The 20,453-nt window shown below is 31.5% G+C and overlaps 1 protein-coding gene across 1 annotated transcript; it reads right to left on the bottom strand.

The window, feature by feature from the left end:
* Positions 1–11,215: 11,215 nt before the first annotated feature.
* On the bottom strand, positions 11,216–16,079 carry LOC143045204 (ras-related protein Rap1-like). The gene is made up of 2 exons (XM_076217552.1): positions 15,933–16,079; positions 11,216–12,220 (listed from the first exon to the last, which is right to left on the bottom strand). The coding sequence occupies exon 2, from the start codon at positions 12,114–12,116 to the stop codon at positions 11,397–11,399; it is 720 nt and encodes a 239-aa protein (XP_076073667.1). The 5' UTR covers positions 12,117–12,220; positions 15,933–16,079; the 3' UTR covers positions 11,216–11,396.
* Positions 16,080–20,453: the final 4,374 nt, after the last annotated feature.

Raw genomic sequence — 20,453 nt, 5'->3', positions numbered from 1 at the left:
CTTAACTCTGGGGATAAACAAACATTCTGCTGAATAAGCCAATATTGAAACTAAATATAAGCTATGACTTTGTACCATTATTAGTCCACAGGCGATTTGGCAAAGATTATTCTTTATACAGAGAATAATTTCCGTCAGTTGATTGGTTTCTGATCCAAAGTTGAACATAGTTAGTTATGTTTTGTTACGATATTGAACGCACTTCTATCTATTCCGTGTCTCGGTAAAGATTGTAGGAAATAATTCAATAGAAGAGCTTGACTAAAAAAAATAACTCCTTTTTCCCACATAACATCAAAACAACATTATGTTATAAAAATAGTGATACTCAATGACTAAAATACATCTGAAGTTGTAAATATTGTAGTGTAAATTAAAAAATCATCTGTTTTTTTTTTATATTTTTGTGCTCAAACATCCATTACTGCCAATGGAACTGTTCCAGTAGTATCAATTACCTTTAACTCACTTCAACATATGAGGTGTATATCTGATCTTGTTTTATCAATAGTTTGATTATAATGCATCATCTATATAGCATACTCAAAAATCATAAATTTCAAACTTGTGTTGCGAGTCGACATTATGTAAGTATAAATCAGGTTTGGTTTATTACAAACTCTTAACAAAAGTCCTTGACACATTGTTACCTCTCGGGTAGTGTTTCTAGATTGCGTTCAACTTTATCTAACACTTATTTTCTTGATGTTACTGAACTGTTCGTCAAATTATGAAATGTTGAAGACATCTACTGCACATTTCAAAATATCGTGACCCAGCAAAACTACACGATTTAATTTATCTAAAATCCAATCAGTTAAACAATAACGCGATTCAAAATATAAGTAAGAGTTTAAATAAATTTATACTCTTGCCTCGAAATTTCTATCGTTCAATTCGTTTTCAAATGGATTTTATTGGTGAAATTTATTCGCTAATTAAAAGAAAATGAACCTTTTATCTTAAATTTTAAGGTACTATAGTAATGATTAGGCGACCTTCATTTCAGTCATAGCAGTGGTTTTGATTATGCACTGGATAATAATGTAGGATTTTAATATTGTATGCAAAAGTGTTAAAAAATAATTAAATTCTATGTTTCAAAATCAAGTAGGAGTCTGATTCAGCAATTTTTCTATTTAAGTCTATCCTGACTGTGAAACATATATAAAAGAGAGTAGCAAAATACTGAATTATTCCAAAAATGTCGAATCCAAACATTAAAGTAAAAGAGATACAACTCCGTATTGTAGTTTAGCACACAACAGGAAAAAATCAATAATACTGTCTCAAATCTTACAGTTGAGCGACTTGGTAGTTTGCAAATACAAATAGTCAATCCTGGTATCTATGAAATAGTAATTTCATCCACCAAATGAACGGTAAAAAAATGAAAAAAAGTGTTTATTTTTCGTTAATATTGCTTTCTGAAAAAAAACGTACTTTATGAATTCTAAAACGAAATAGAATGATAATTTTATATCAGCATCCAACAATTTGAAATTCCAAGGATAGACTTTGCTATAGCAATACGGTCATCCCTGACTTTCTCTCATCCGTCTGTTTGGCTCTACGGGATGCATAAACACACAGCCACGTCGTGCCGAAATGTGGATGTCCATGCCGTTACCCTGTTTGTTAACTCTCTCTCTCCCTACTAGGATAAAGAATAAAGAGATAACTTTCAAAATAAATCAAAAAAATCATTTCCACAAATCGCGGTTTTAGTCGTGACAGTCTTGATTTACAGACTTTGATTCTCGAAGAAGTACCAATTGCTAATTTGTTTACGTCCTGTTTATGCGTTTTAAAAGTATTTGCCACTGCAAAACCGTTTGGCAAGCAATAATTCTACCGATAACAGTATTGTTACTAGATGTCACATTCAGTCAAGTTTTTAGGTAAGAGTGTTCCCGTGAATGATAGGTTATGTAATTTGAACAAGTATTATAAGTATAACAAGTTACATAAATAAGGGACTTTATGAAATAGTATCTAGTTGTCTAATTCATTAATACGGAGTTGACTTAACAACCTAGATCTGTCTTATTAGGAGTAACGGGACGGGTTTACCAGTAAATCAGTAATTGCTGACCCTTCTAATACACACACATCGTTTCATCCCGGGTTCAGGTTACTTTACTATTGTTGTTTATCTTTTTGTGACTTGTATTTTTTTTGCATTGACGTTGTCTGATTTTTTAATTCTATTTTAGATTTGTGGTGTTTGATTGTACCTTTGGACTTCTCCGTCTTTTTATTGCATAGCATGAGACGCTTGTGTCTGGTCTTTCAGTAATTAAACTTTACTCAGTATGCCGAGTAAAGAAATATGGCTGGAAACACCAAATCCAGTATTTAATTGTTTATTTTTTTTAGTCAGAGTACAATAACCGTACCCTCAAGTTTAATTACCGTAACCCCTTGTCGTGCTCTATTTGGACTTCGTACGACTCGTTCAGTGTTTGCAATCGTTACTTGCTATGTGATTCCACACTCGGTCAAAATTTTCACTATTAAGTTTAAATACAGATGAGACGACTATTCTATTCAATAAAGATGTATGACTAGAAAAACATGTAACTAGTGAGTTGACATATAAATATATCGAATTTAGTGCCGATTTAATCGTTCTATCTCAACTCTTAACAGTTGTTTTCTGTACGACGCTTTCTCCTGCTAATTATTTCAGCATATTGCAGGAACACGCACAATTGTACGTATCATTTAGATATTTTACGCCATGTCATTGAATAGAATGTTTGTTCCTGCTGAGAAACTCTACAAATTGACAATTGGAAAACTGAAATCATCACGTATATTCTTGTTTTAGGTTGCTGTTCCGTGTGAATATCTAGGAAAATATCAAGATAAGAATTGTACGTTTCAATGTTAACATCTTTATTTTCAAGTGTAATTCTATAATTATGAGAAGCAATCCTAAAATAATAAACTTCGTACTTACTTTGACCTGTTAATTTATTTTTTATTCGAGCGTCACTTAAGGGTCTTTTGAAGACGAAAAGCGTGTATTTCGTACAAATTTTTAATCCTGGTATCTGTTATGAGGTTACTAGGATGTCAGAAATGACAATTGTAAATTGTATGCGTAGTATTATAATATATTTGATATCTTTAATATTTAAATTGTACTGTGAAAACTATACCATAAGTTTCTGTTGCCTTCCATAGGTTATATAATTTAATTATATTCCCTGTCTGCAAGTTATGAATTATATAACATTGTAAATACTAACGATCTATAGTCCGGTATCTCTGTATATTCTTGAAGAGGCTCAAGAGTGTTGTTTAGAATACGAATCATACTGGGAATTACATGTGTGTATTATCGCTATCTGGTCTATTTCATAGTACATACATATATGAAGATGTATTTCTTTTATCTATAGGTGATCGATATTTAATAGGTGGTCGAACGTAGTCGAACTTCTTTATTACTCTGAATTGTATGAAATTGTCATATTTAAATCTAGAAAAATTGATTAGTTTCATATATGCAAAACAATCATATCGATTATATTGATAAGATTTGCACGATTACACTATGGTAACATTTTGTATTCTTGTCTTTCTTTTTAGCTAATGTGCGTTGTCTATATACCTTTGTGGGGTTTTTTGTTACACATTTCTTTGTTTTTATCATGATTATTTTAAAAGATCATAACACAATGTTGACTTCTGTATCCCTATTTTTAACATGTTTATCTAGTCTGTCTGTTTGATTTGTTTAGACATCGTTGTCTATGTAATGGAATATACATTTTATGAGACTGTCCAAGAAGTAAGATGTAAAGCTAGCTATGTATAATCAGGTTTAATCTTCCGTTTTCTACATAGGAAAATGCAGGTTCCAGATGTCCATTCGTTTGATGTGTTTTATTTTTAGAATACGCCATTTGACTACGGACTTTGCGGCGATTTGAATTTTCCGCGAAGTTCGTTATTTTTTTTTTTAATTTTCTTTTTTCACAGATCATGTCGTCTGTCAGTTAAATATGAGAAGTTATGATACGAAGTAAGATTTGTTTTTGATTAATTTATGCAAATAGGAGATTGCACTTTATGTACATGTATGTATACAACCAACTTCTTACAAGCAAATACAAGTATGAACTCAACTAATTAAACGCTTGTCAATACTATAAGGCAAACATTATTTTAATTAAAAAATAAGGCCTGAGTTTGGTTTTATTGTTTTATAGGTCTCTCTTGTCGGAAATATGTCAATATGTCTTGTACATAAACATACTCTGACCTCCTTTCCAAAAGCATCAATTATAACCCGAGTTATGTAACTATAACACCACTGACAAACATCCACAAACCCACGTACACTGGCCTCTTTTTATAGTGCATATATTTCAGCCAAATTAAACCTGTAATTTCGTTAACGAGCGTTCAACAATAGATACAACTGCGTCCACATAGTAAATATTCTGAAAAACGTACTTAATTAATGGTATCAACAAAAGGCAGCTTAACTTACTATGTGTACTTAAAGCTACTTTTGTTATATTTGGAATTTTAAAATGATATCACTACACTTGTTTTAAATCATATACAATGTATACCTTTTATTTAATAAGCCGTTAGACAGAATAAAAACGAAAACGGGGGGAAATGAGTGGGTTAAAAAGTGTTACAATTTATCAAAGAAAAACATTGGGCAACTAAAGCAGCAAGTACTGCGTTACATCTGAGTTCACTCAAGGGTTCAATTAATACCCTTACATACATGTATTCAATGTTTTAGAACCTTCGTTCGACCGTTGACGTATCCAATATTCAACTACCAATACTTATAGTTTTGTAGTGCACACTGCTTATAACGATTTTATCCTAAAGGAATCAGTTTGCAATATACTGATTGACATTTAAGTGAGTTTAAATATATAAGTAGATATAGGGGTCTTGGCTAAGCTTTCGGCCGTAACTACAAGTACTCTTTTATCGAAATTTTCTGGGGTTTTTTTTTTTTCTATATTTTTTGTTATTAGTTTTTGTGCTTAATTAGTACTATCTAATGTACAAGTCTGAATTTTGTAATTTGTTCTTTCTTATGAAGTGTTGTTTCTATGCCATCTCAGGTTGGGGAAGGGTTGGGTCATATTCTTGATGTGTCTGTCCTATTTCTTTTCATTGTCATCTTTTTGGTGTCGATCGTTCATCGCTGTCTGTCATATATATTTTCACGATGTTTGTCAAATTTGTTTTTACGCTGTCTGCCATATTTGTTTTAAGTTCATAAATTTTGTAGTATTAAGTTGTTTTTTTCTCTCTCTCTCTTTTATATTGCTGCACATATTGCCATACCGGAGCCTTTCATAGCTTACAGCATGCCATAAGATATAGATATCTGTAATACGCGCACAACCTGAAAGTTTGTTACTTTCATTTTCATAATATGAATAATCGTAATTTTATTATGATGGCTGTGACTGAATTGAATTTCTGTGACAACAATTGATCTTTGTCTATAGTTGTTTTTTTCTGGAGAAAATTAAAATACAGTAAACTATCTTTTTCCAATTTGTAACACGTGTTTTCTACAATCATAACAGTAAGTCGATTACATACTACACTGTTGAAATCATTGTTAGACAACATTTACACAAAACATTAACTCGAAAGACGATGAGCCATGAAGTTGATTTTCAGTTGATTTATGCCAGATAATTTTTTTTATTTGCAGTATCATTTGATATACAATAGAGATCAAAGACATGCAACAGGTATGGTTGGTATAAATCATAATCATCTTAACAAGGATTTTGCACAGATGTGATAAGCCAATACACATCCTATAAAGCTTAGCAGTGGGTATATCATTGACAGACTATTAAAACCTGTCATATGTTGACTTTGATCTTATTTATAATGACAGTTCAGGCAACCTAACTATTTCTGTCTTTACAATTACATCAACAAGATCAATACATCTTTACAATTCACCTTGACACTTAGACATGTTAGAATAATAAAATAAATGTTAGCATGATCATATCATGACTATTGTCTGCTATCAGGTTTGCTATATACTTCTATGTGTATTACATTTTCTTTAAACCGCCAAATGAGTAAGAACTTGGTCCGGTACTTTTCATGAAAAAATGTTATCAGACCAAGACATTTGATTGATTCGATAAATTATTCATTCATAATCAAGGTTACTATGATAGCCATTTATTAACGTTAATTTGCTTTGGATAATACGTATGTCCATTTTCAGTATATCTGTAATTGCTTGCAAGAATATAGCATTATTTTCACTTACATAGCATTTGCAAGTTGGAAACATTTTGGAATATTCAAATAAAGTCTTCAATACATATTTGACAAAATTGGCTTTACTTTTGGTTCTTTTTAGTTTTATTAACTCTTAGACAATTTTAAGCAATATGGCCTAGACATCAATGAAAACTTGAAATGTCAAAATGAGCAATTTCTCAATAAAATTGGCAACGTTAATGTTATCAAAATGTGCATCTTTGCAATGAAATTGGCACCGTTAATCGGTTTTGCTGTATAATTTTGGGGGACTATATTTCCCTTAAACAAGTACGGTCTTTTTTATGAAACAATGTTATCTGACCAAGACATTTTTAGCTTCGATAAATTATGATTCATAATCAATGAGGTTTTAATGGACATTAATTCACGTTAATTTGCTTTGCATAATAATATTTTCGTTTTCAATATATATTTGCCTTGACTGTATGATTATTTTTCACTTGTATAGCATTTGCGAGTTTGGATTATTTTGACACATTCAAAAACAGACTTTTTTGTACGCATTACAAACGGTCTAAAACACATATCTAACGGGTTTTGCTTAACTATAAGTTCTATTTGGTTTTATCAAACCTTAACTTAAAGATTGGTCTTGAGCATCACTGAAAACATGAATTGTCGAAATGTGTATCTTTGTAGTAAAGTTAGCACTGTCACTGTATTGAGGGAGCAAGAGGAAATAAATAGAAGTATGAATATATCATGCTACTGCCGGGTTACTGTTTTGCTTTATCAGTTTTGTGTATTATATTTTCTGTGAGTACTACAGTAATGTACTTTTCAGGGAACAATGCGATATGATATCAGTCCAATAAAATTAACGGTACCAATGTTCTTGCACCAGATGCGCATTTCGACAATACATGTCTCTTCAGTGATGCTCGTGGCCAAAATATTTGAAATCCAAAGCTTATATAAAAGATGAAGAGCTATAATCCAAAAGGTCCAAAAAGTATAGCCAAATCCGTTAAAGGAATCAGAGCTTTGCATAAGGGAGATACAATCCTTAATTTATAATAATTTTTATCATTTTGTAACAGCAAATTTTAATAACAAAAAATCCGTATTTTCATGCCAGTACCGAAGTACTGGCTACTGGGCTGGTGATACCCTCGGGGACTAATAGTCCACCAGCAGAGGCATCGACCCAGTGGTAGGAATAAAACTAACGGTACCAATTTTCTTGCACCAAGACATGTGTTTGATTCAATAAATTATTGATTCATAATCAATGCTACTATAAATGCCATGTAATAACGTTAAATTACTTTGAATAATAATATTTTCCATTTACAATATATAATTGCTTAAATTTGAATGAAGGTTCATTTTCCCTTGCATAACATTTGCGAGTTTGGAAACATTTTGGCACATTTACTTTATGTTCTTACTGGTTTTATTAGTTCTTTAACTTTTAAATATTTTGGCCTCGTGCATCACTGTCAAAAGGTGAATGGCATCGTTAATGGTATTGAGAGAGAGAGAGAGAGAGAGAGAGAGAGAGAGAGAGAGAGAGAGAGGGGGAATAAATGGTTAGTATGATATGATCATGCTACTGTCTGTTATCAGTTTTGCTGTATCATTTGTGTGTACTATATTTTCTTTAAACAGTAGATACTAGTGTATGATACTTTTAAGGAAACAATGTTATCAGTCACACATTTGTTTGATTCGATAAAGTATTGATTCATATCAAGGAGACTATAATTGACATTTATTCACGTTAATTGATTTGAAAAATATTTTCCATTTTCCCACATGAAATTGCTTTTAATGTAGCATGATTTGAACTTGTAAAACATTTGAAACACTGAAGATAGCCCAACACCACAAGTTTGACAAATTCTTTTACATTTTAAGCGTTTATCCCCAAAATATGCAGGATGGATTGTTAATCAAGACAAAAAAATATTTGGAAGTTGACTAGTAGCATTCTAAGCTAAGTTTACGCGAATATTTTAAATTGTGAAACAATATTTGACAGATACGATATGAACTATTTCAAACTTACACTAATATGATCTCGGTGTCGGATAGAAATCTCATGCAAATGAGTATCAATACATCTGTTATCATATTTCAGTTTGAAAAATCCAATATGCAAAAAAATGTAACTGTTTGAAAATTGAGTTGTTTTAAGAGCCTTACAAAGCAGACAGAAATATGTCTTTTTTTTCGTATTAGAATATTCCAAAATCACTCAAAGTCTTAATGGTACACGAATATATGCACTTGCATACGGCAGATTTCTCTCCAAAATACACCTAGTATTCTTTTTCCAGAAGGGATCAGTGTTTGTTAACTCTGTAACTTAGTGTGAGTGAAGCAAATACATTGGAAAGTGGCCCTTTAAATTTACCCTTAGTCATAAGGGAACCATTTAACCTCAAAAGCGAGGGTAAATGTTTTTTCTAAAACATATTCCAGAAAAAAAACATATTCTAATCCCCAATTTGATGGAGAACAAAATATTGTGGTCAAGCAGATGGCAAAATATAATTCTTAATCAAGGTGTTTATACCCTTTTAGTGTAATATTTTCGGACACAAAACAATAACCACATCCCACCTTTGAAGTTAAATGGTTGCTCCTTTATTTAATACGTACATCTGTATGATCCGTAACGCCCCAGCCACACTGTCACGTTCCAAGAGCTATATTTTACTGCGTTTTGAAAGCGTATTGAAACGGGAATATACGTAACGAAGCGTATCGAAACGTAGTGTTCCTTTGTTGAAAACGAGACCTGCCCCGTATGTTTTGAAAATTCAACAACAAACGTAGCGAAAATTGATACGAAGTAGAAACCTAGTAAATACGTATGAAAGCTTAGCGGATGGTAACAAAACGTGCTTAATACGTATCAATGCGTTGTGGAAACGTGGGTCTACACGTACTAATACGTAGCAAAACATGATAAGAACATAGCAAACCCGGTAAAACCTAGCTTTCTAAATAACGTGTCATTTTATTCAAAACGTAGTTGAAAGGTAGCATTTTAAAAAGAAGTTAAACGTGATAGTGTGACTGGGAATTAAACGCACAATCAGAAAACTTTGCACTTTACGCAGTCGATGTTTCATTGTGTAACTTTATTCCTTACCATTAAAACCAACATTTCGTGTCAAAAGCAAGCTGTACATAATAACCTAAAAGCCTGTGACATACATGATAAAATATAATTGCAGATTATGTAATTCTGCTATGTTTATTCTTCGTTTTCCCCTGATTTCTATGAAAGCGATAGTTGGATTGTCCCAAAAGGTACATGTGGAACAATCTTGACACTTTTCGAACTCATTAACTAGGATTAACAGACAAATTATCTTGAAGTGCGTATAAGGAAAGTTGTAAAATTTTATAATTCTTAAGAATTAAGTTAACTGTTTTGTGTGTAAAAATATCTGACATTTCACGAACAGGCTATATCAAATTATGCACTTTACATAGACGTTTCTAAATAATATTAATGATATGATTTTGAATGGTTGCAAAAGCGTTATCCTTAACGAAACTATTTGAATTTTCCGGCATAAACACGGTTGACTCCACCATTTTCAACACAATTTAGGATTATGACAGCTGTTTACCATTCGTTTGATGTGTTTGAGCTTTTGATTTTTCTATTTGATAAGGGACTTTCTGTTTTAAATTTTCTTTGGAGTTCGTTTTTTGTTTTGTTTTGTTATTATACTTTTTCATGCAAACTGTGCTTTATCCAACGCTTATATTCCCTATAAATGTTTGATAGCTTCAGTGGTCTCAACAGCCTGTGGGTTGCGACTTTCGTTTAAAACTGTTTTGATTCACTTCTTGTAATAGTACAGATTGTTATTTTTCCTGCCGAATGTCGGTGGTTTTCTCCAGATTCTAAATAAATTTAAACTTGATGCCGATAGATATCAAAGAGGGTTGAAATAATCGTTGACCAGCAGTAATCAATCAATAGACCCAAAAATACTTTAAAAAAGGATTCAATTGTGTAGTATAAATTATGTCCAGAAACGGCATTGTAAAAGACGATAATTTTATTTTGATGATGAGGGGTTTCAAACATTTGTTTTTACATTGAAGTAAATGACGTTTTTTTACTTCTACCACTGATGGCTTTTTACTTTTTTTTAACACAAAAACTTAAAGCCAACGCAAAATTTTCAACAATTACAAAGATTCTTCACAGCTTATGTAGAAGAAAAGAAGGTGAAGTTTTGTACAAGATTCAAGAAAGTTGTCTGCAAAGATTGTGATATTTGATAAAACGTCGTAAGGTTTATATGAGTTTGATATGAAATCACTTATGTCTAGGTCTTATTGTTAATATACTATTCACTGTTCACATATTGTTCCACAAGTACGATTACGTGTTTACTCGATCTGGTGACGTTATCCCGATTAATCTGTCCAATTTAAGCTACAACTGCAATAATATTTAATTATCGTGTGAAACGAAGAAAATATTTTTTGTACATTTAATATTATTTAACTTAAGGTTAATGTAAACCTTTGGGCTGGAATGGTTGCGTTTTTCCTTCAAATTTTATTCTGAATACAGACAAACCTGTGTATCAGGAAAAGTTAAGGCAAAGCATGCCCCAGACAAATAAAATTATATTACTATTTATTTTTTAGAAAATAAAATCCTAACTGGTTTTGTTGTTAATGCAATCTAGGCATATTGCAGGTCTATAAAAACGGTATTGTGGAAAGAGATGGTTTTTCGCCATCAACAAACACATGAATATACTCGAAATGAAATGTACATAATTAGTATATGATGTAAAGAACTGTAATAGAGTTTTACAAAATCGTTAAATTCAGTATTTTAAATATTGTACGTCTAGTTTTAATATTTATCTCTTCTTGTTTTTTTGGTGCATAAATTAATAAAGAACCAACTAGATAATAATACATAACGTTACTGAGCATTTATTGAACTTTTATGAACCGCATTATATATTTTTTTTAAGTCTAAGTGCATGAGCTCTCTGTTGTAAATTGAATAGATAACATACAATGTACAAGAATAATTTGAAACACTGGAAGCAGTAGCCCAGCTTCACCACTGGTCCAGTGAATGTTGACCACTAAGATACAACACAATCGCTCTTTGATTTACTTGACCGCTTCGTTTTTGGTTTACTTCCCCTTCTTATCAAACTGCGACTTCGACTTTGTGTAAAATCTGCTTGGCCTTCGTGATGGTCAGAAGTATCCGTTTCGTTGTTTTCTACAAAATGAACACTCATTCGCCGAAGCGAGAAATGGTCAGTATGTTTATCTCTAGGGTGATTAACCTGCTCTAGAAGTATTTTAAAAATGTCTGATATTCCAATATTTTCCTTAGCAGATACTTCAATAAATCCTCCCGCTAGATCCTCGTTGTATGCCCAGTTCAGAGCATCGAATCTCTCAATTTGTCTACTATCTTCCTGATCCAAATGATTGCCCACAATTACACACGGAATGTCCTCGTAATTTTCTCGCATTTCTTTAATTTGCTCCCATAATTGTTTGACTTCTTCAAATGTTTGTTCATTTGTGATCGAATAAACTAGAACGAAGCCGTGAGCATTTACAATGTTGAGGCGCCGCATTGCTGGGAAAGCAAATTTACCAGCCGTATCAAGAAAATCAACTTTTAAGTGAATACCTTTAATGTCATATTCCTTAGAAAACAAATCTTCAACTGTTTCTGTGTATTTTTCTTCGTAAGTATCAAATAAAAAGCGTTGTAATATTGAACTTTTCCCGACATCTCCTGCGCCAAGAAAAACAACTCGATTTCGATGATCAAGATCCGCCATATTAAACTTATTCTTCAATTTTGTCTGTAATCTTCAGGATCAGTGCAGTATTGTGTGTCATTTCTCTTATCTAATTCAAATCATTTTAAATCGATGACAGTGTCCTGAAACAAAAAATAAAATGTGTTTTCTTCAGCTGTTTCATTTAAATGGTATATGATTATCTTGTATTTTACAGTTTGTCGTATATTTTCTTTCTGTTGACACTTTTCATCTAACTCATGTTGTGAAACATAGAATAGTTCATGAAACAGGGAACTAGTTTACCGACAATATAGTATGTCCCAGATGTGTGTTGTTGAACAGGAACAGTACAAAAATAAGATAAAATGTATAATAATATGATTTACATAAACAAAATCTAGTAAACCTGCCACAGCAATGTATAACAACTTTATATAAACTTTAAAATCGAATAAAGTTACAAAAATTATTTCATTTATTCATAGTTTTTATATTTACTATAACTCTATTTTGTGGTTACATTTGTACTAAATAACAAAAAAAATAATTTAATCAAAATCAGCCAGCATGATGATGTTCCTTCTGCAAACAGAAAACTGGTAAAAGCGCGGAAATATAATGCAAATAGTTATACAATTGACCAAAACTAGGCTCATATATCAGGTCTCGGCTTATCTCAACATCCTTGTTTTTCAAATGACCAGATTTAAGCGTTCCAGGCGAAGGTCATTCCGAAGAAGTGCCTCGGCGCACGAAATTTATTGAAATGTATTTTCCTATATATATATATATATATATATATATATATATATATCAGATATTTTCCATATTAACCTGTTTCAGGTTAACCCAGCAAGATAAAGAAGACTTTGTAATTAGTTTTGCTCTGAATAACTGGTAACTCACTTTGGACTGGTTAATTAATATATATTGTGTATTTTGGGGCAAATTAATGTTGGCCTATTTATTGGTTTTCGGTTAGACACTCTGACCAGACTGTGACCGATAAGGAAGTCAATATGTAATATTTTCACTATAAGATTTTGATGTAATATTCATCTGTTTATCTATATTGATCCTTGTTAATTTATTAATATTTTTATAACTTTTACATAAACCAGGACAGCGGTCAATGATTATAGTTGTAAATATCAAATTAGCCCGAGTTATAGGTAAATATGAACACTTATAGAGAAAGCAGAAAGTTTTGATAGTTTTTAATTGTTATAATTAAAATTGCCTAGGATTATAAAACATTTCAAAATATAAGAAGTATTATTATTCTCTACATAAAATAGTTTTTATAACTGACCATATATTGCATTAAACACTGAACAAAATTTACAGTAAACCATTTCTTTGAACAGTTTGATAGTTCTAGATAAAATAACAAGTGAATAATGCCATGCCTAGCTAGATGTGTCTTTTTTATACAATGTCAGAGTCTAAATAATACCTAAAGGAACCTCGGCTTTCAAGAATGTACATGCATCCAAAGTATTTGTTTCAGTTTGTTGCGTTTATAAAAAGAGTGCCAAATATTTTAAGTTTTTGCTATCCTTTATAACAATGTGACTTTGAGCAGGAAAAGATGTCACACTATTATTCTGACTCGTACTCATAAATGCAGTGTGTGAGTGGAGAAGCAGGAAATAATTATGTGTGCGCATTTAAAACTGATTTTACCCCCCACCCATTATAACCATATCCCAAGGCAGGCAAACTGGAACCTATTTTAAAGATGTCGGCTGTTGGTGTCTTCAGAAGCCTGTTGTATTATTTGGCATTCTATTTTTTTACGATTCCTGCTATCCCTTTTCCTGTATTTTATCAAGTCTTTGGTTTGACCCGGTGTTTGGTAAATAAAAAAAGACGCCCGATAGAGAGGTAGAATTTGTTTCCCCATGGGCAAAATATAGATACAGATACAACTATATATACAGATACAAAAAATGTGATTAACCAATTAAATTATTAAGGTGCCCTTTAAAGGGCAGATTAAAATCCCTGCAAATAATGCATTGGTTGATTGTTTGTTCTTTACGTCTAGTGGCAAACATGTCACGCATGTTCAGAACAAGATCAAATTAACAAACACTGTAGGTAGGTGCTGTAATAGAGGCTATCCGGGATGAAGGTCGAGAAAATTTAGACTGCAATTGGAAAATGAGGGTATATTGGATTGCAACATACCTTCTCTCAACTCGAGGCATCAGCTTTAACGTCTCAATTCCGACTGGACGTGGATGCGTTCTTGTACATCCCTGACAACCAAACGGATCAACCACATTTGGCACATGTTTTACTACCGTTTAGAACAAGACATGTAGTGACCATATTTCTATTCAACTGCAACCACTGGGTTGCATATAATGGACAACTCAGATTTATTCAAAATCGAAAACAAAAAAATCTTTAAGTTTATCATTTGAAAAACATTTTTATTATTCCTAGAACTGTATCTGAAAATAGAATATTATCTATAAGTAAGTAGAATCTTATATTCCTATTCAATGGCAATAAAGTTTTATCAGTAACTTGACTTTGTTTTATCTATATAGCTTTATGGTTAATAAAGGAGCTAAATAAAAATAACACATTCATTATTCAGAACGGTTTCATCCGCCTACTGAAAATTTTGTACGAACAAACTTAGTTAGAAAAATCTGTACCCAATGAGGGGATGGACAGGATTAAGGTAATATGGGTATGAGGGGGATTTAGGCACGGAATAAAGGACAGAGGGATATTTAAACTAGGGAATTTGAAAGGGGGGAAATTTGATCAATTCTCATCTGGGAATAAAGGGAAGATGCAGGAGTATTGAGGAGGGAATTAAGCGTAAGTGGGAGAGAATTAGGATTCAGGTAAGGAAGCAGGGATCCCTGTTCACCTAATAAATGGCATAAAAAGCAAAACGTCAAAGAAAGAAAAAAAAACTGTGCATAAAATAAAAGAACACAAAACTCAAGAAGAGAACAATACATTATTTTTGTATTTGCAAACTCAAAGTTAGGTATCTGAATATTTATAAGATGTGTTCATCTTTATTGTTTCTCATGTTCTTTCTAAAAAATATGATTTATGACCAAAAAACACGTCCATATTCTTTTTATGAAAAAGATGTCGGAAACCGCTGTTTGTTTTTGATAGAATAATAACAATAACTTATGAGTTAAGCATGCACAAGATACAGAAACTGAAAGGTAACATTTTTTTTTATCCTTTTATAATCGTAAATCAATTTCGCAAGCTATATACACGCTTGACAAAGAAACTAATGGCAGTTTATATAGTGACGTAAAATAGAATGTTCTTCATTCTATCATTTCATTGTGGAAGAAATTTTCTGAAATACTTTTTGAGAACGACCTCTTTACTCCAAAACGGGGGATATGGTTTATTCCTAAAAACAATTCTCTCCCCAATTTGATGAAAAAAAATAATAATGGTCAAGCAATAGGCATTAAATGTTTTGAATCCAAATTTTCTCCATACCTTAATTTTTTAGTGTTAAATTTTTAAGAGAAATTTCAGACTACTCAGACAAAATACCATACCCCCTCCTCTTTAAATTTAAATGGTTGCTTCCTTATGTTACAGTATTTTTCATTAACGAAATAAAGGGTATGATATATTTGTTTCAACTGGAACACATAAGATAGTAATGTTCATACTAAAGGTGACAGAGATAATTCTGTTAGGCGGAACACATATAAAAATTATGTCAAAAATCATTATCGAAAAAATGATGTGGAAAAAACTACATCTAATGTTGAAACAGATGTAAGAACTTTGAATATAAGTACTTTTACATTTGATTAAATTTTCCGTGAAGCAAATAAAACTTACCTGAAAATAATATCCTAGAAAGTTTTACATGTCCATTAAACTTGAATAGAAAAGTACATCGGCTGTAAAATTGATTACGTTTTATTTGACAATTAACTGCGTTGTTTACACCTAAGTTCTCACGAGCAAAAATAAAAACACCAATAATCAATAGAGAATCAAAGGTTATATTATTCTAAGAAGTCCTGAACAAGGGCTATATCCTTCAACAGATGTTGTAATGGAATTATATATAATATTGATATTTATAAACTACTTAACTCCTTGATTAACCAAAAGAGGTGGACAACCATTAAATAACACCAATAGTTGTTCGCTGGTCGATTAAAAGAGCAATTGCTATAATAAATGGAACTTTTAGAATTGTATTGTCAGAGTGGATGCTTTGCTTTCACGCCCAATAAGAAGATATAGTATTCTATATAATTAGCCAAAACTGAATACTAGTACAATGCAATCAATATATGTGTTTTTTTTTTTTTTATTTTATTAAAATACATAAAAATGGATAACATGAATTATCAAAAAATATAGGAAAGCAGTCATCATAGAAAATGTGTTCCGTCAAACAGGAGTTCCCAATGAAACTTTTGTGATAAACAATACCATAATATCAGTCCCTTCTGGAACATAGATTGTATATCTTTAGAAACAAATTCTGTAATTGTTCCAGTGCGGCAGTGGAAATATTATTCTAGATTTTTTTTTCCATTTGGGACTTATATTCTATGAAGGAACTTTTATTTCCTGACTACATAACATATCATATGTTCCATAATGTCGATTTCAATTAGACATAAATCTATTTCTGACTTTAGATATAGCTCCATGGGCAATCTAAAGGGATATGTCCAAGTAACGGTAGTAGACGAGATAGTATCACAGTCAAATGCTAGTTGGTGCAGTAATTTTACTTTGGTCAGGGAATGTTTGAAATGTAGTATTGTCTGTGTCACTTTATGTATTTTATTTCTGAGCGATTATGTTTACCAGTGAGATGAGATTTTCTTAAAGTTTCACAAAGAAATCATCTAAACTAATTTATTAACTTTGTTTTTATTAAACTTTATACAATTTATTTAACGAGCTTTTAATTATGAAAACGCTGAAATTTTTAGCAAAAAATGACAGATACAATTTCACAGAACTTTTATATTTTTATTTGAAGAGCCATGAAGAAACGAATCCAAATTATTAATGCACGCAAATGCTAGCAACTATACAAATAATAATATGATTATCAAAAAGAAACCGATCCAAGCATCAAAGCCTTGATTCTACTGACATTATAAACCAATTTGGTATCACGGTATCTGAAAGTCCCTCTGGCTTTCAATATTTTCATTTTAAATATAAACGTTCGGTAATTTCTCTGTGCATACCATTCGTGTCAATGAGCTCCATCAATTGTGTTTCAAAAAAGACAAAAAAAAATCATATTTATGTATATGAAAAAGGAGCATCACGACCAAAAGCGCTCTTGATAAAACAGTTGGTGGAAGAAAATAGTTTGTAACATTTTAAAACTGTTACAACTAGCATATACAAATAGTGAGTTGATGTCATTGAAGTTGAAAGTTTTCATAATTACTTTTGATGGTACATTTGAATCGGATCATTTTTTTTATAATTTGCATTTTAAAATATTTAATTGGTAAAAAAATTAGGATTCAAACTTGATTAAAATTTAGATAGCAATATTTCAGTAATATAAACAAAGTTAAAGTAAAAGGGCTAAAATGTAGAAATAAGATGTGTTATGACTGTCAATAAGACAACTTTCAACTTGCCCACACCGCTTTCTGTGGTAAGAGGTGGGGTATGAGCAAGCTATTATGACTGAGGGCACCAAAATTGACTAGTGTTTAACCATCCAAACAGAAAAACCAATGGTCTAATCTCTATTAAAAAAACGGGAAACACTTAGGAACCACACCAAGAAACGACAACGTCTGACCATAATGTTCAAACAAACAAATGCAGCGGTTTTAAGGCATTATGGATTCCAACCAAAAGTGATGCCATAACTTTGAATGTTTTGTCAAAAAACTGCAAATAGAATTAAAAACAATAATGCACCATAAGAAGGATTAAATATTTTAAATTTATTATTATTATTTCATTATTATTACGTAGAAAAATGCTAAAATTTCATTACTGCAGCGCAGAATGCAATGTGAAAAAGAGAACACATAACAGATTTCAAGTAGAAACATGAGAAGTACTTTAATTTTCCTGGTTGCCACGGAAAATGATTAATATCAAGCGACAAAAAATAGGTTATTATATTATGAGTTATAGGAGGAAAGAATTACATCCCATTATACAGATAATAGGACAGTGATTATTTTACGGACAAAAGAAATAACACGTCTGATAACCTGCTGTCAAACGCTGTGAAACTAGCTCTGTATTAAATAGTTGAAGGAAATTTGCGTCTGATTTTATTCAGATGATGTTTTATATAATTGAAAATAATCCTGAAGTTACATTTGAACCAATGTTGATTATCAAGGAATTAGTACATATGACTCTCAACATCAATTCAAATAAAGAGACAAAAACGCATTTTGGAATCATATTTCTATTAAAATATTCATATGAAGAAACCATTTTTTTTCTTATCTTTTTTGTTTTTACTTTTGTTTGTTTTGGGGTTTGTTCAGTTTAGGGAGTCTTTGATAACAGATTCTAATGAGTTCTTGCATAATTTATACGCAACTTGTATAGATACTGTGCGATTCATAATTGCCATATGTCATGTACATTTATCTTTCATTGAGCACCATATGAAGTAACTTCAGATGTTATCATTTATAATTGTCATGTTGCTCATTTACATTTATTCTACATTTTTCTTTCTCCAAGTCAACAGAGGTTATTTCTGCAATTATATCAAATATTGCTTGAAATTAAAGTAAAAATTCATCAAACATACCAGTCAGGAGCCTCTAATTAAGTGGTTGTCGTTTGTTTATGGGTTACATATTTGTTTTTCGTTCACTTTTAAAAATGAATAAGGCCGTTAGTTTTCTCGTTTGAATTGTTTTGAATTGTCATTTCGGGGCCTTTTATAGCTGACTATGCGGTATGGGCTTTGCTCATTGTTGAAGGCCTTACGGTGACCTATAATTGTTAATTTTTGTTTCATTTTGGTCTCTTGTAGACGGTTGTCTCATTGGCAATCATACCACATCTTCTTTTTTACAGTTAATACCTTATTCAAGTACACGAGACGCACGTTTTCTCTTAAAAACACACACACTATGTGAGCTTTAATCAAAGTAGTCCGACTGCGGAGAAGTAGATGAACCACGTTTATATCGAAATCGTCTCATCCTTTTTTAAAAAAAAGTTCATCGAAAGATATCAAGACGTTGTCGATCATGAAATATTCCATATCGCTTTCACAAATAAAGCATGATGGTATTGAAGTAAAGATTATATGTACTGACTATGTTTATCATCTAACTTACATGTTATAGTGTTATTTTTATTTGTAGTTTTATATTTTTAACCTTTACTGTTAATTCCGTTTTTTGATAATATACTTTTGGTGTGGCTCGGTATTTATACATGGAGCCATTTTGTTATTCTGCTATGGTCATTTTATGTATTCTTGTTCTTTATTTTTGCTTATTCACTTTGTGACGAATGTCTCTAGAGTAAGCTGCATTCTGGTTTTCTCTGTTGAAATATTAATTTATTTTTATAGTGATAACGATTAAAACACAAAAACAGTTATACAATGTTGACTGCTGTGCCCAAAATTTTGGACATGTTTTTCTTGTTTGTATGTTTGTTTTGCCTACACATTGTTATCAATATCGTATTGAATTATATACGACTATCATGCAAGTGAGAGGTTCAGCTGACTATAAAACTAGGTTTAATCCACCATTACCTACATAAGTACATGCCTGTACCAAGTCAGGAATGTGACAGTTGTTTACGATCCGTTTGTTTATAATGTTATGATATTGTAATTATTATGTTTATTTATGTTGGCCTAATTTGTGTTGTATGGCCTGATAGTTGTTTACCAAATAATCTTATAACTGTGCAGTTTAGGAATCACTGGAACAATCACAGAATGATTGGAACTTTCTAGAATGATCCTTATAAAAGATGCGTAATTTAAACTTCTACGTTATTCCAGAAACTTCCGTTGTAACTTTCCAGGATTTTCCACAATGTTCCATTATAGAGTGTTCCAGAATTTTCCATGACAACACTATATATACAGACACTAAAGTTAAACTCTCATAATTAAACTTGGACTTAGACATTGATAGACATTAGTATTCACGGCATTTGGATTGACACTTTTATTCTACAAACAACATCATACTGGATTGTGACCTTAGTAGTGAACATAATATTCAGATTGGATTCCGAAAGATTTCCGGATACAGATAAAGATAAAAGAGTGGACTCATATTTTGACAGTTAAGTTATCAGTAATATTTGTAAAATACTTCTTGTAAACTTTTGTATAATTAATATTGTTAAATTTTAGTA

Source organism: Mytilus galloprovincialis, chromosome 9, assembly GCF_965363235.1.
Source record: "Mytilus galloprovincialis chromosome 9, xbMytGall1.hap1.1, whole genome shotgun sequence".
Lineage (NCBI taxonomy): Eukaryota > Metazoa > Mollusca > Bivalvia > Mytilida > Mytilidae > Mytilus > Mytilus galloprovincialis.
Note: the sequence above shows the minus strand (reverse complement) of the source record. Positions and strands in the feature narration are given on the sequence as shown.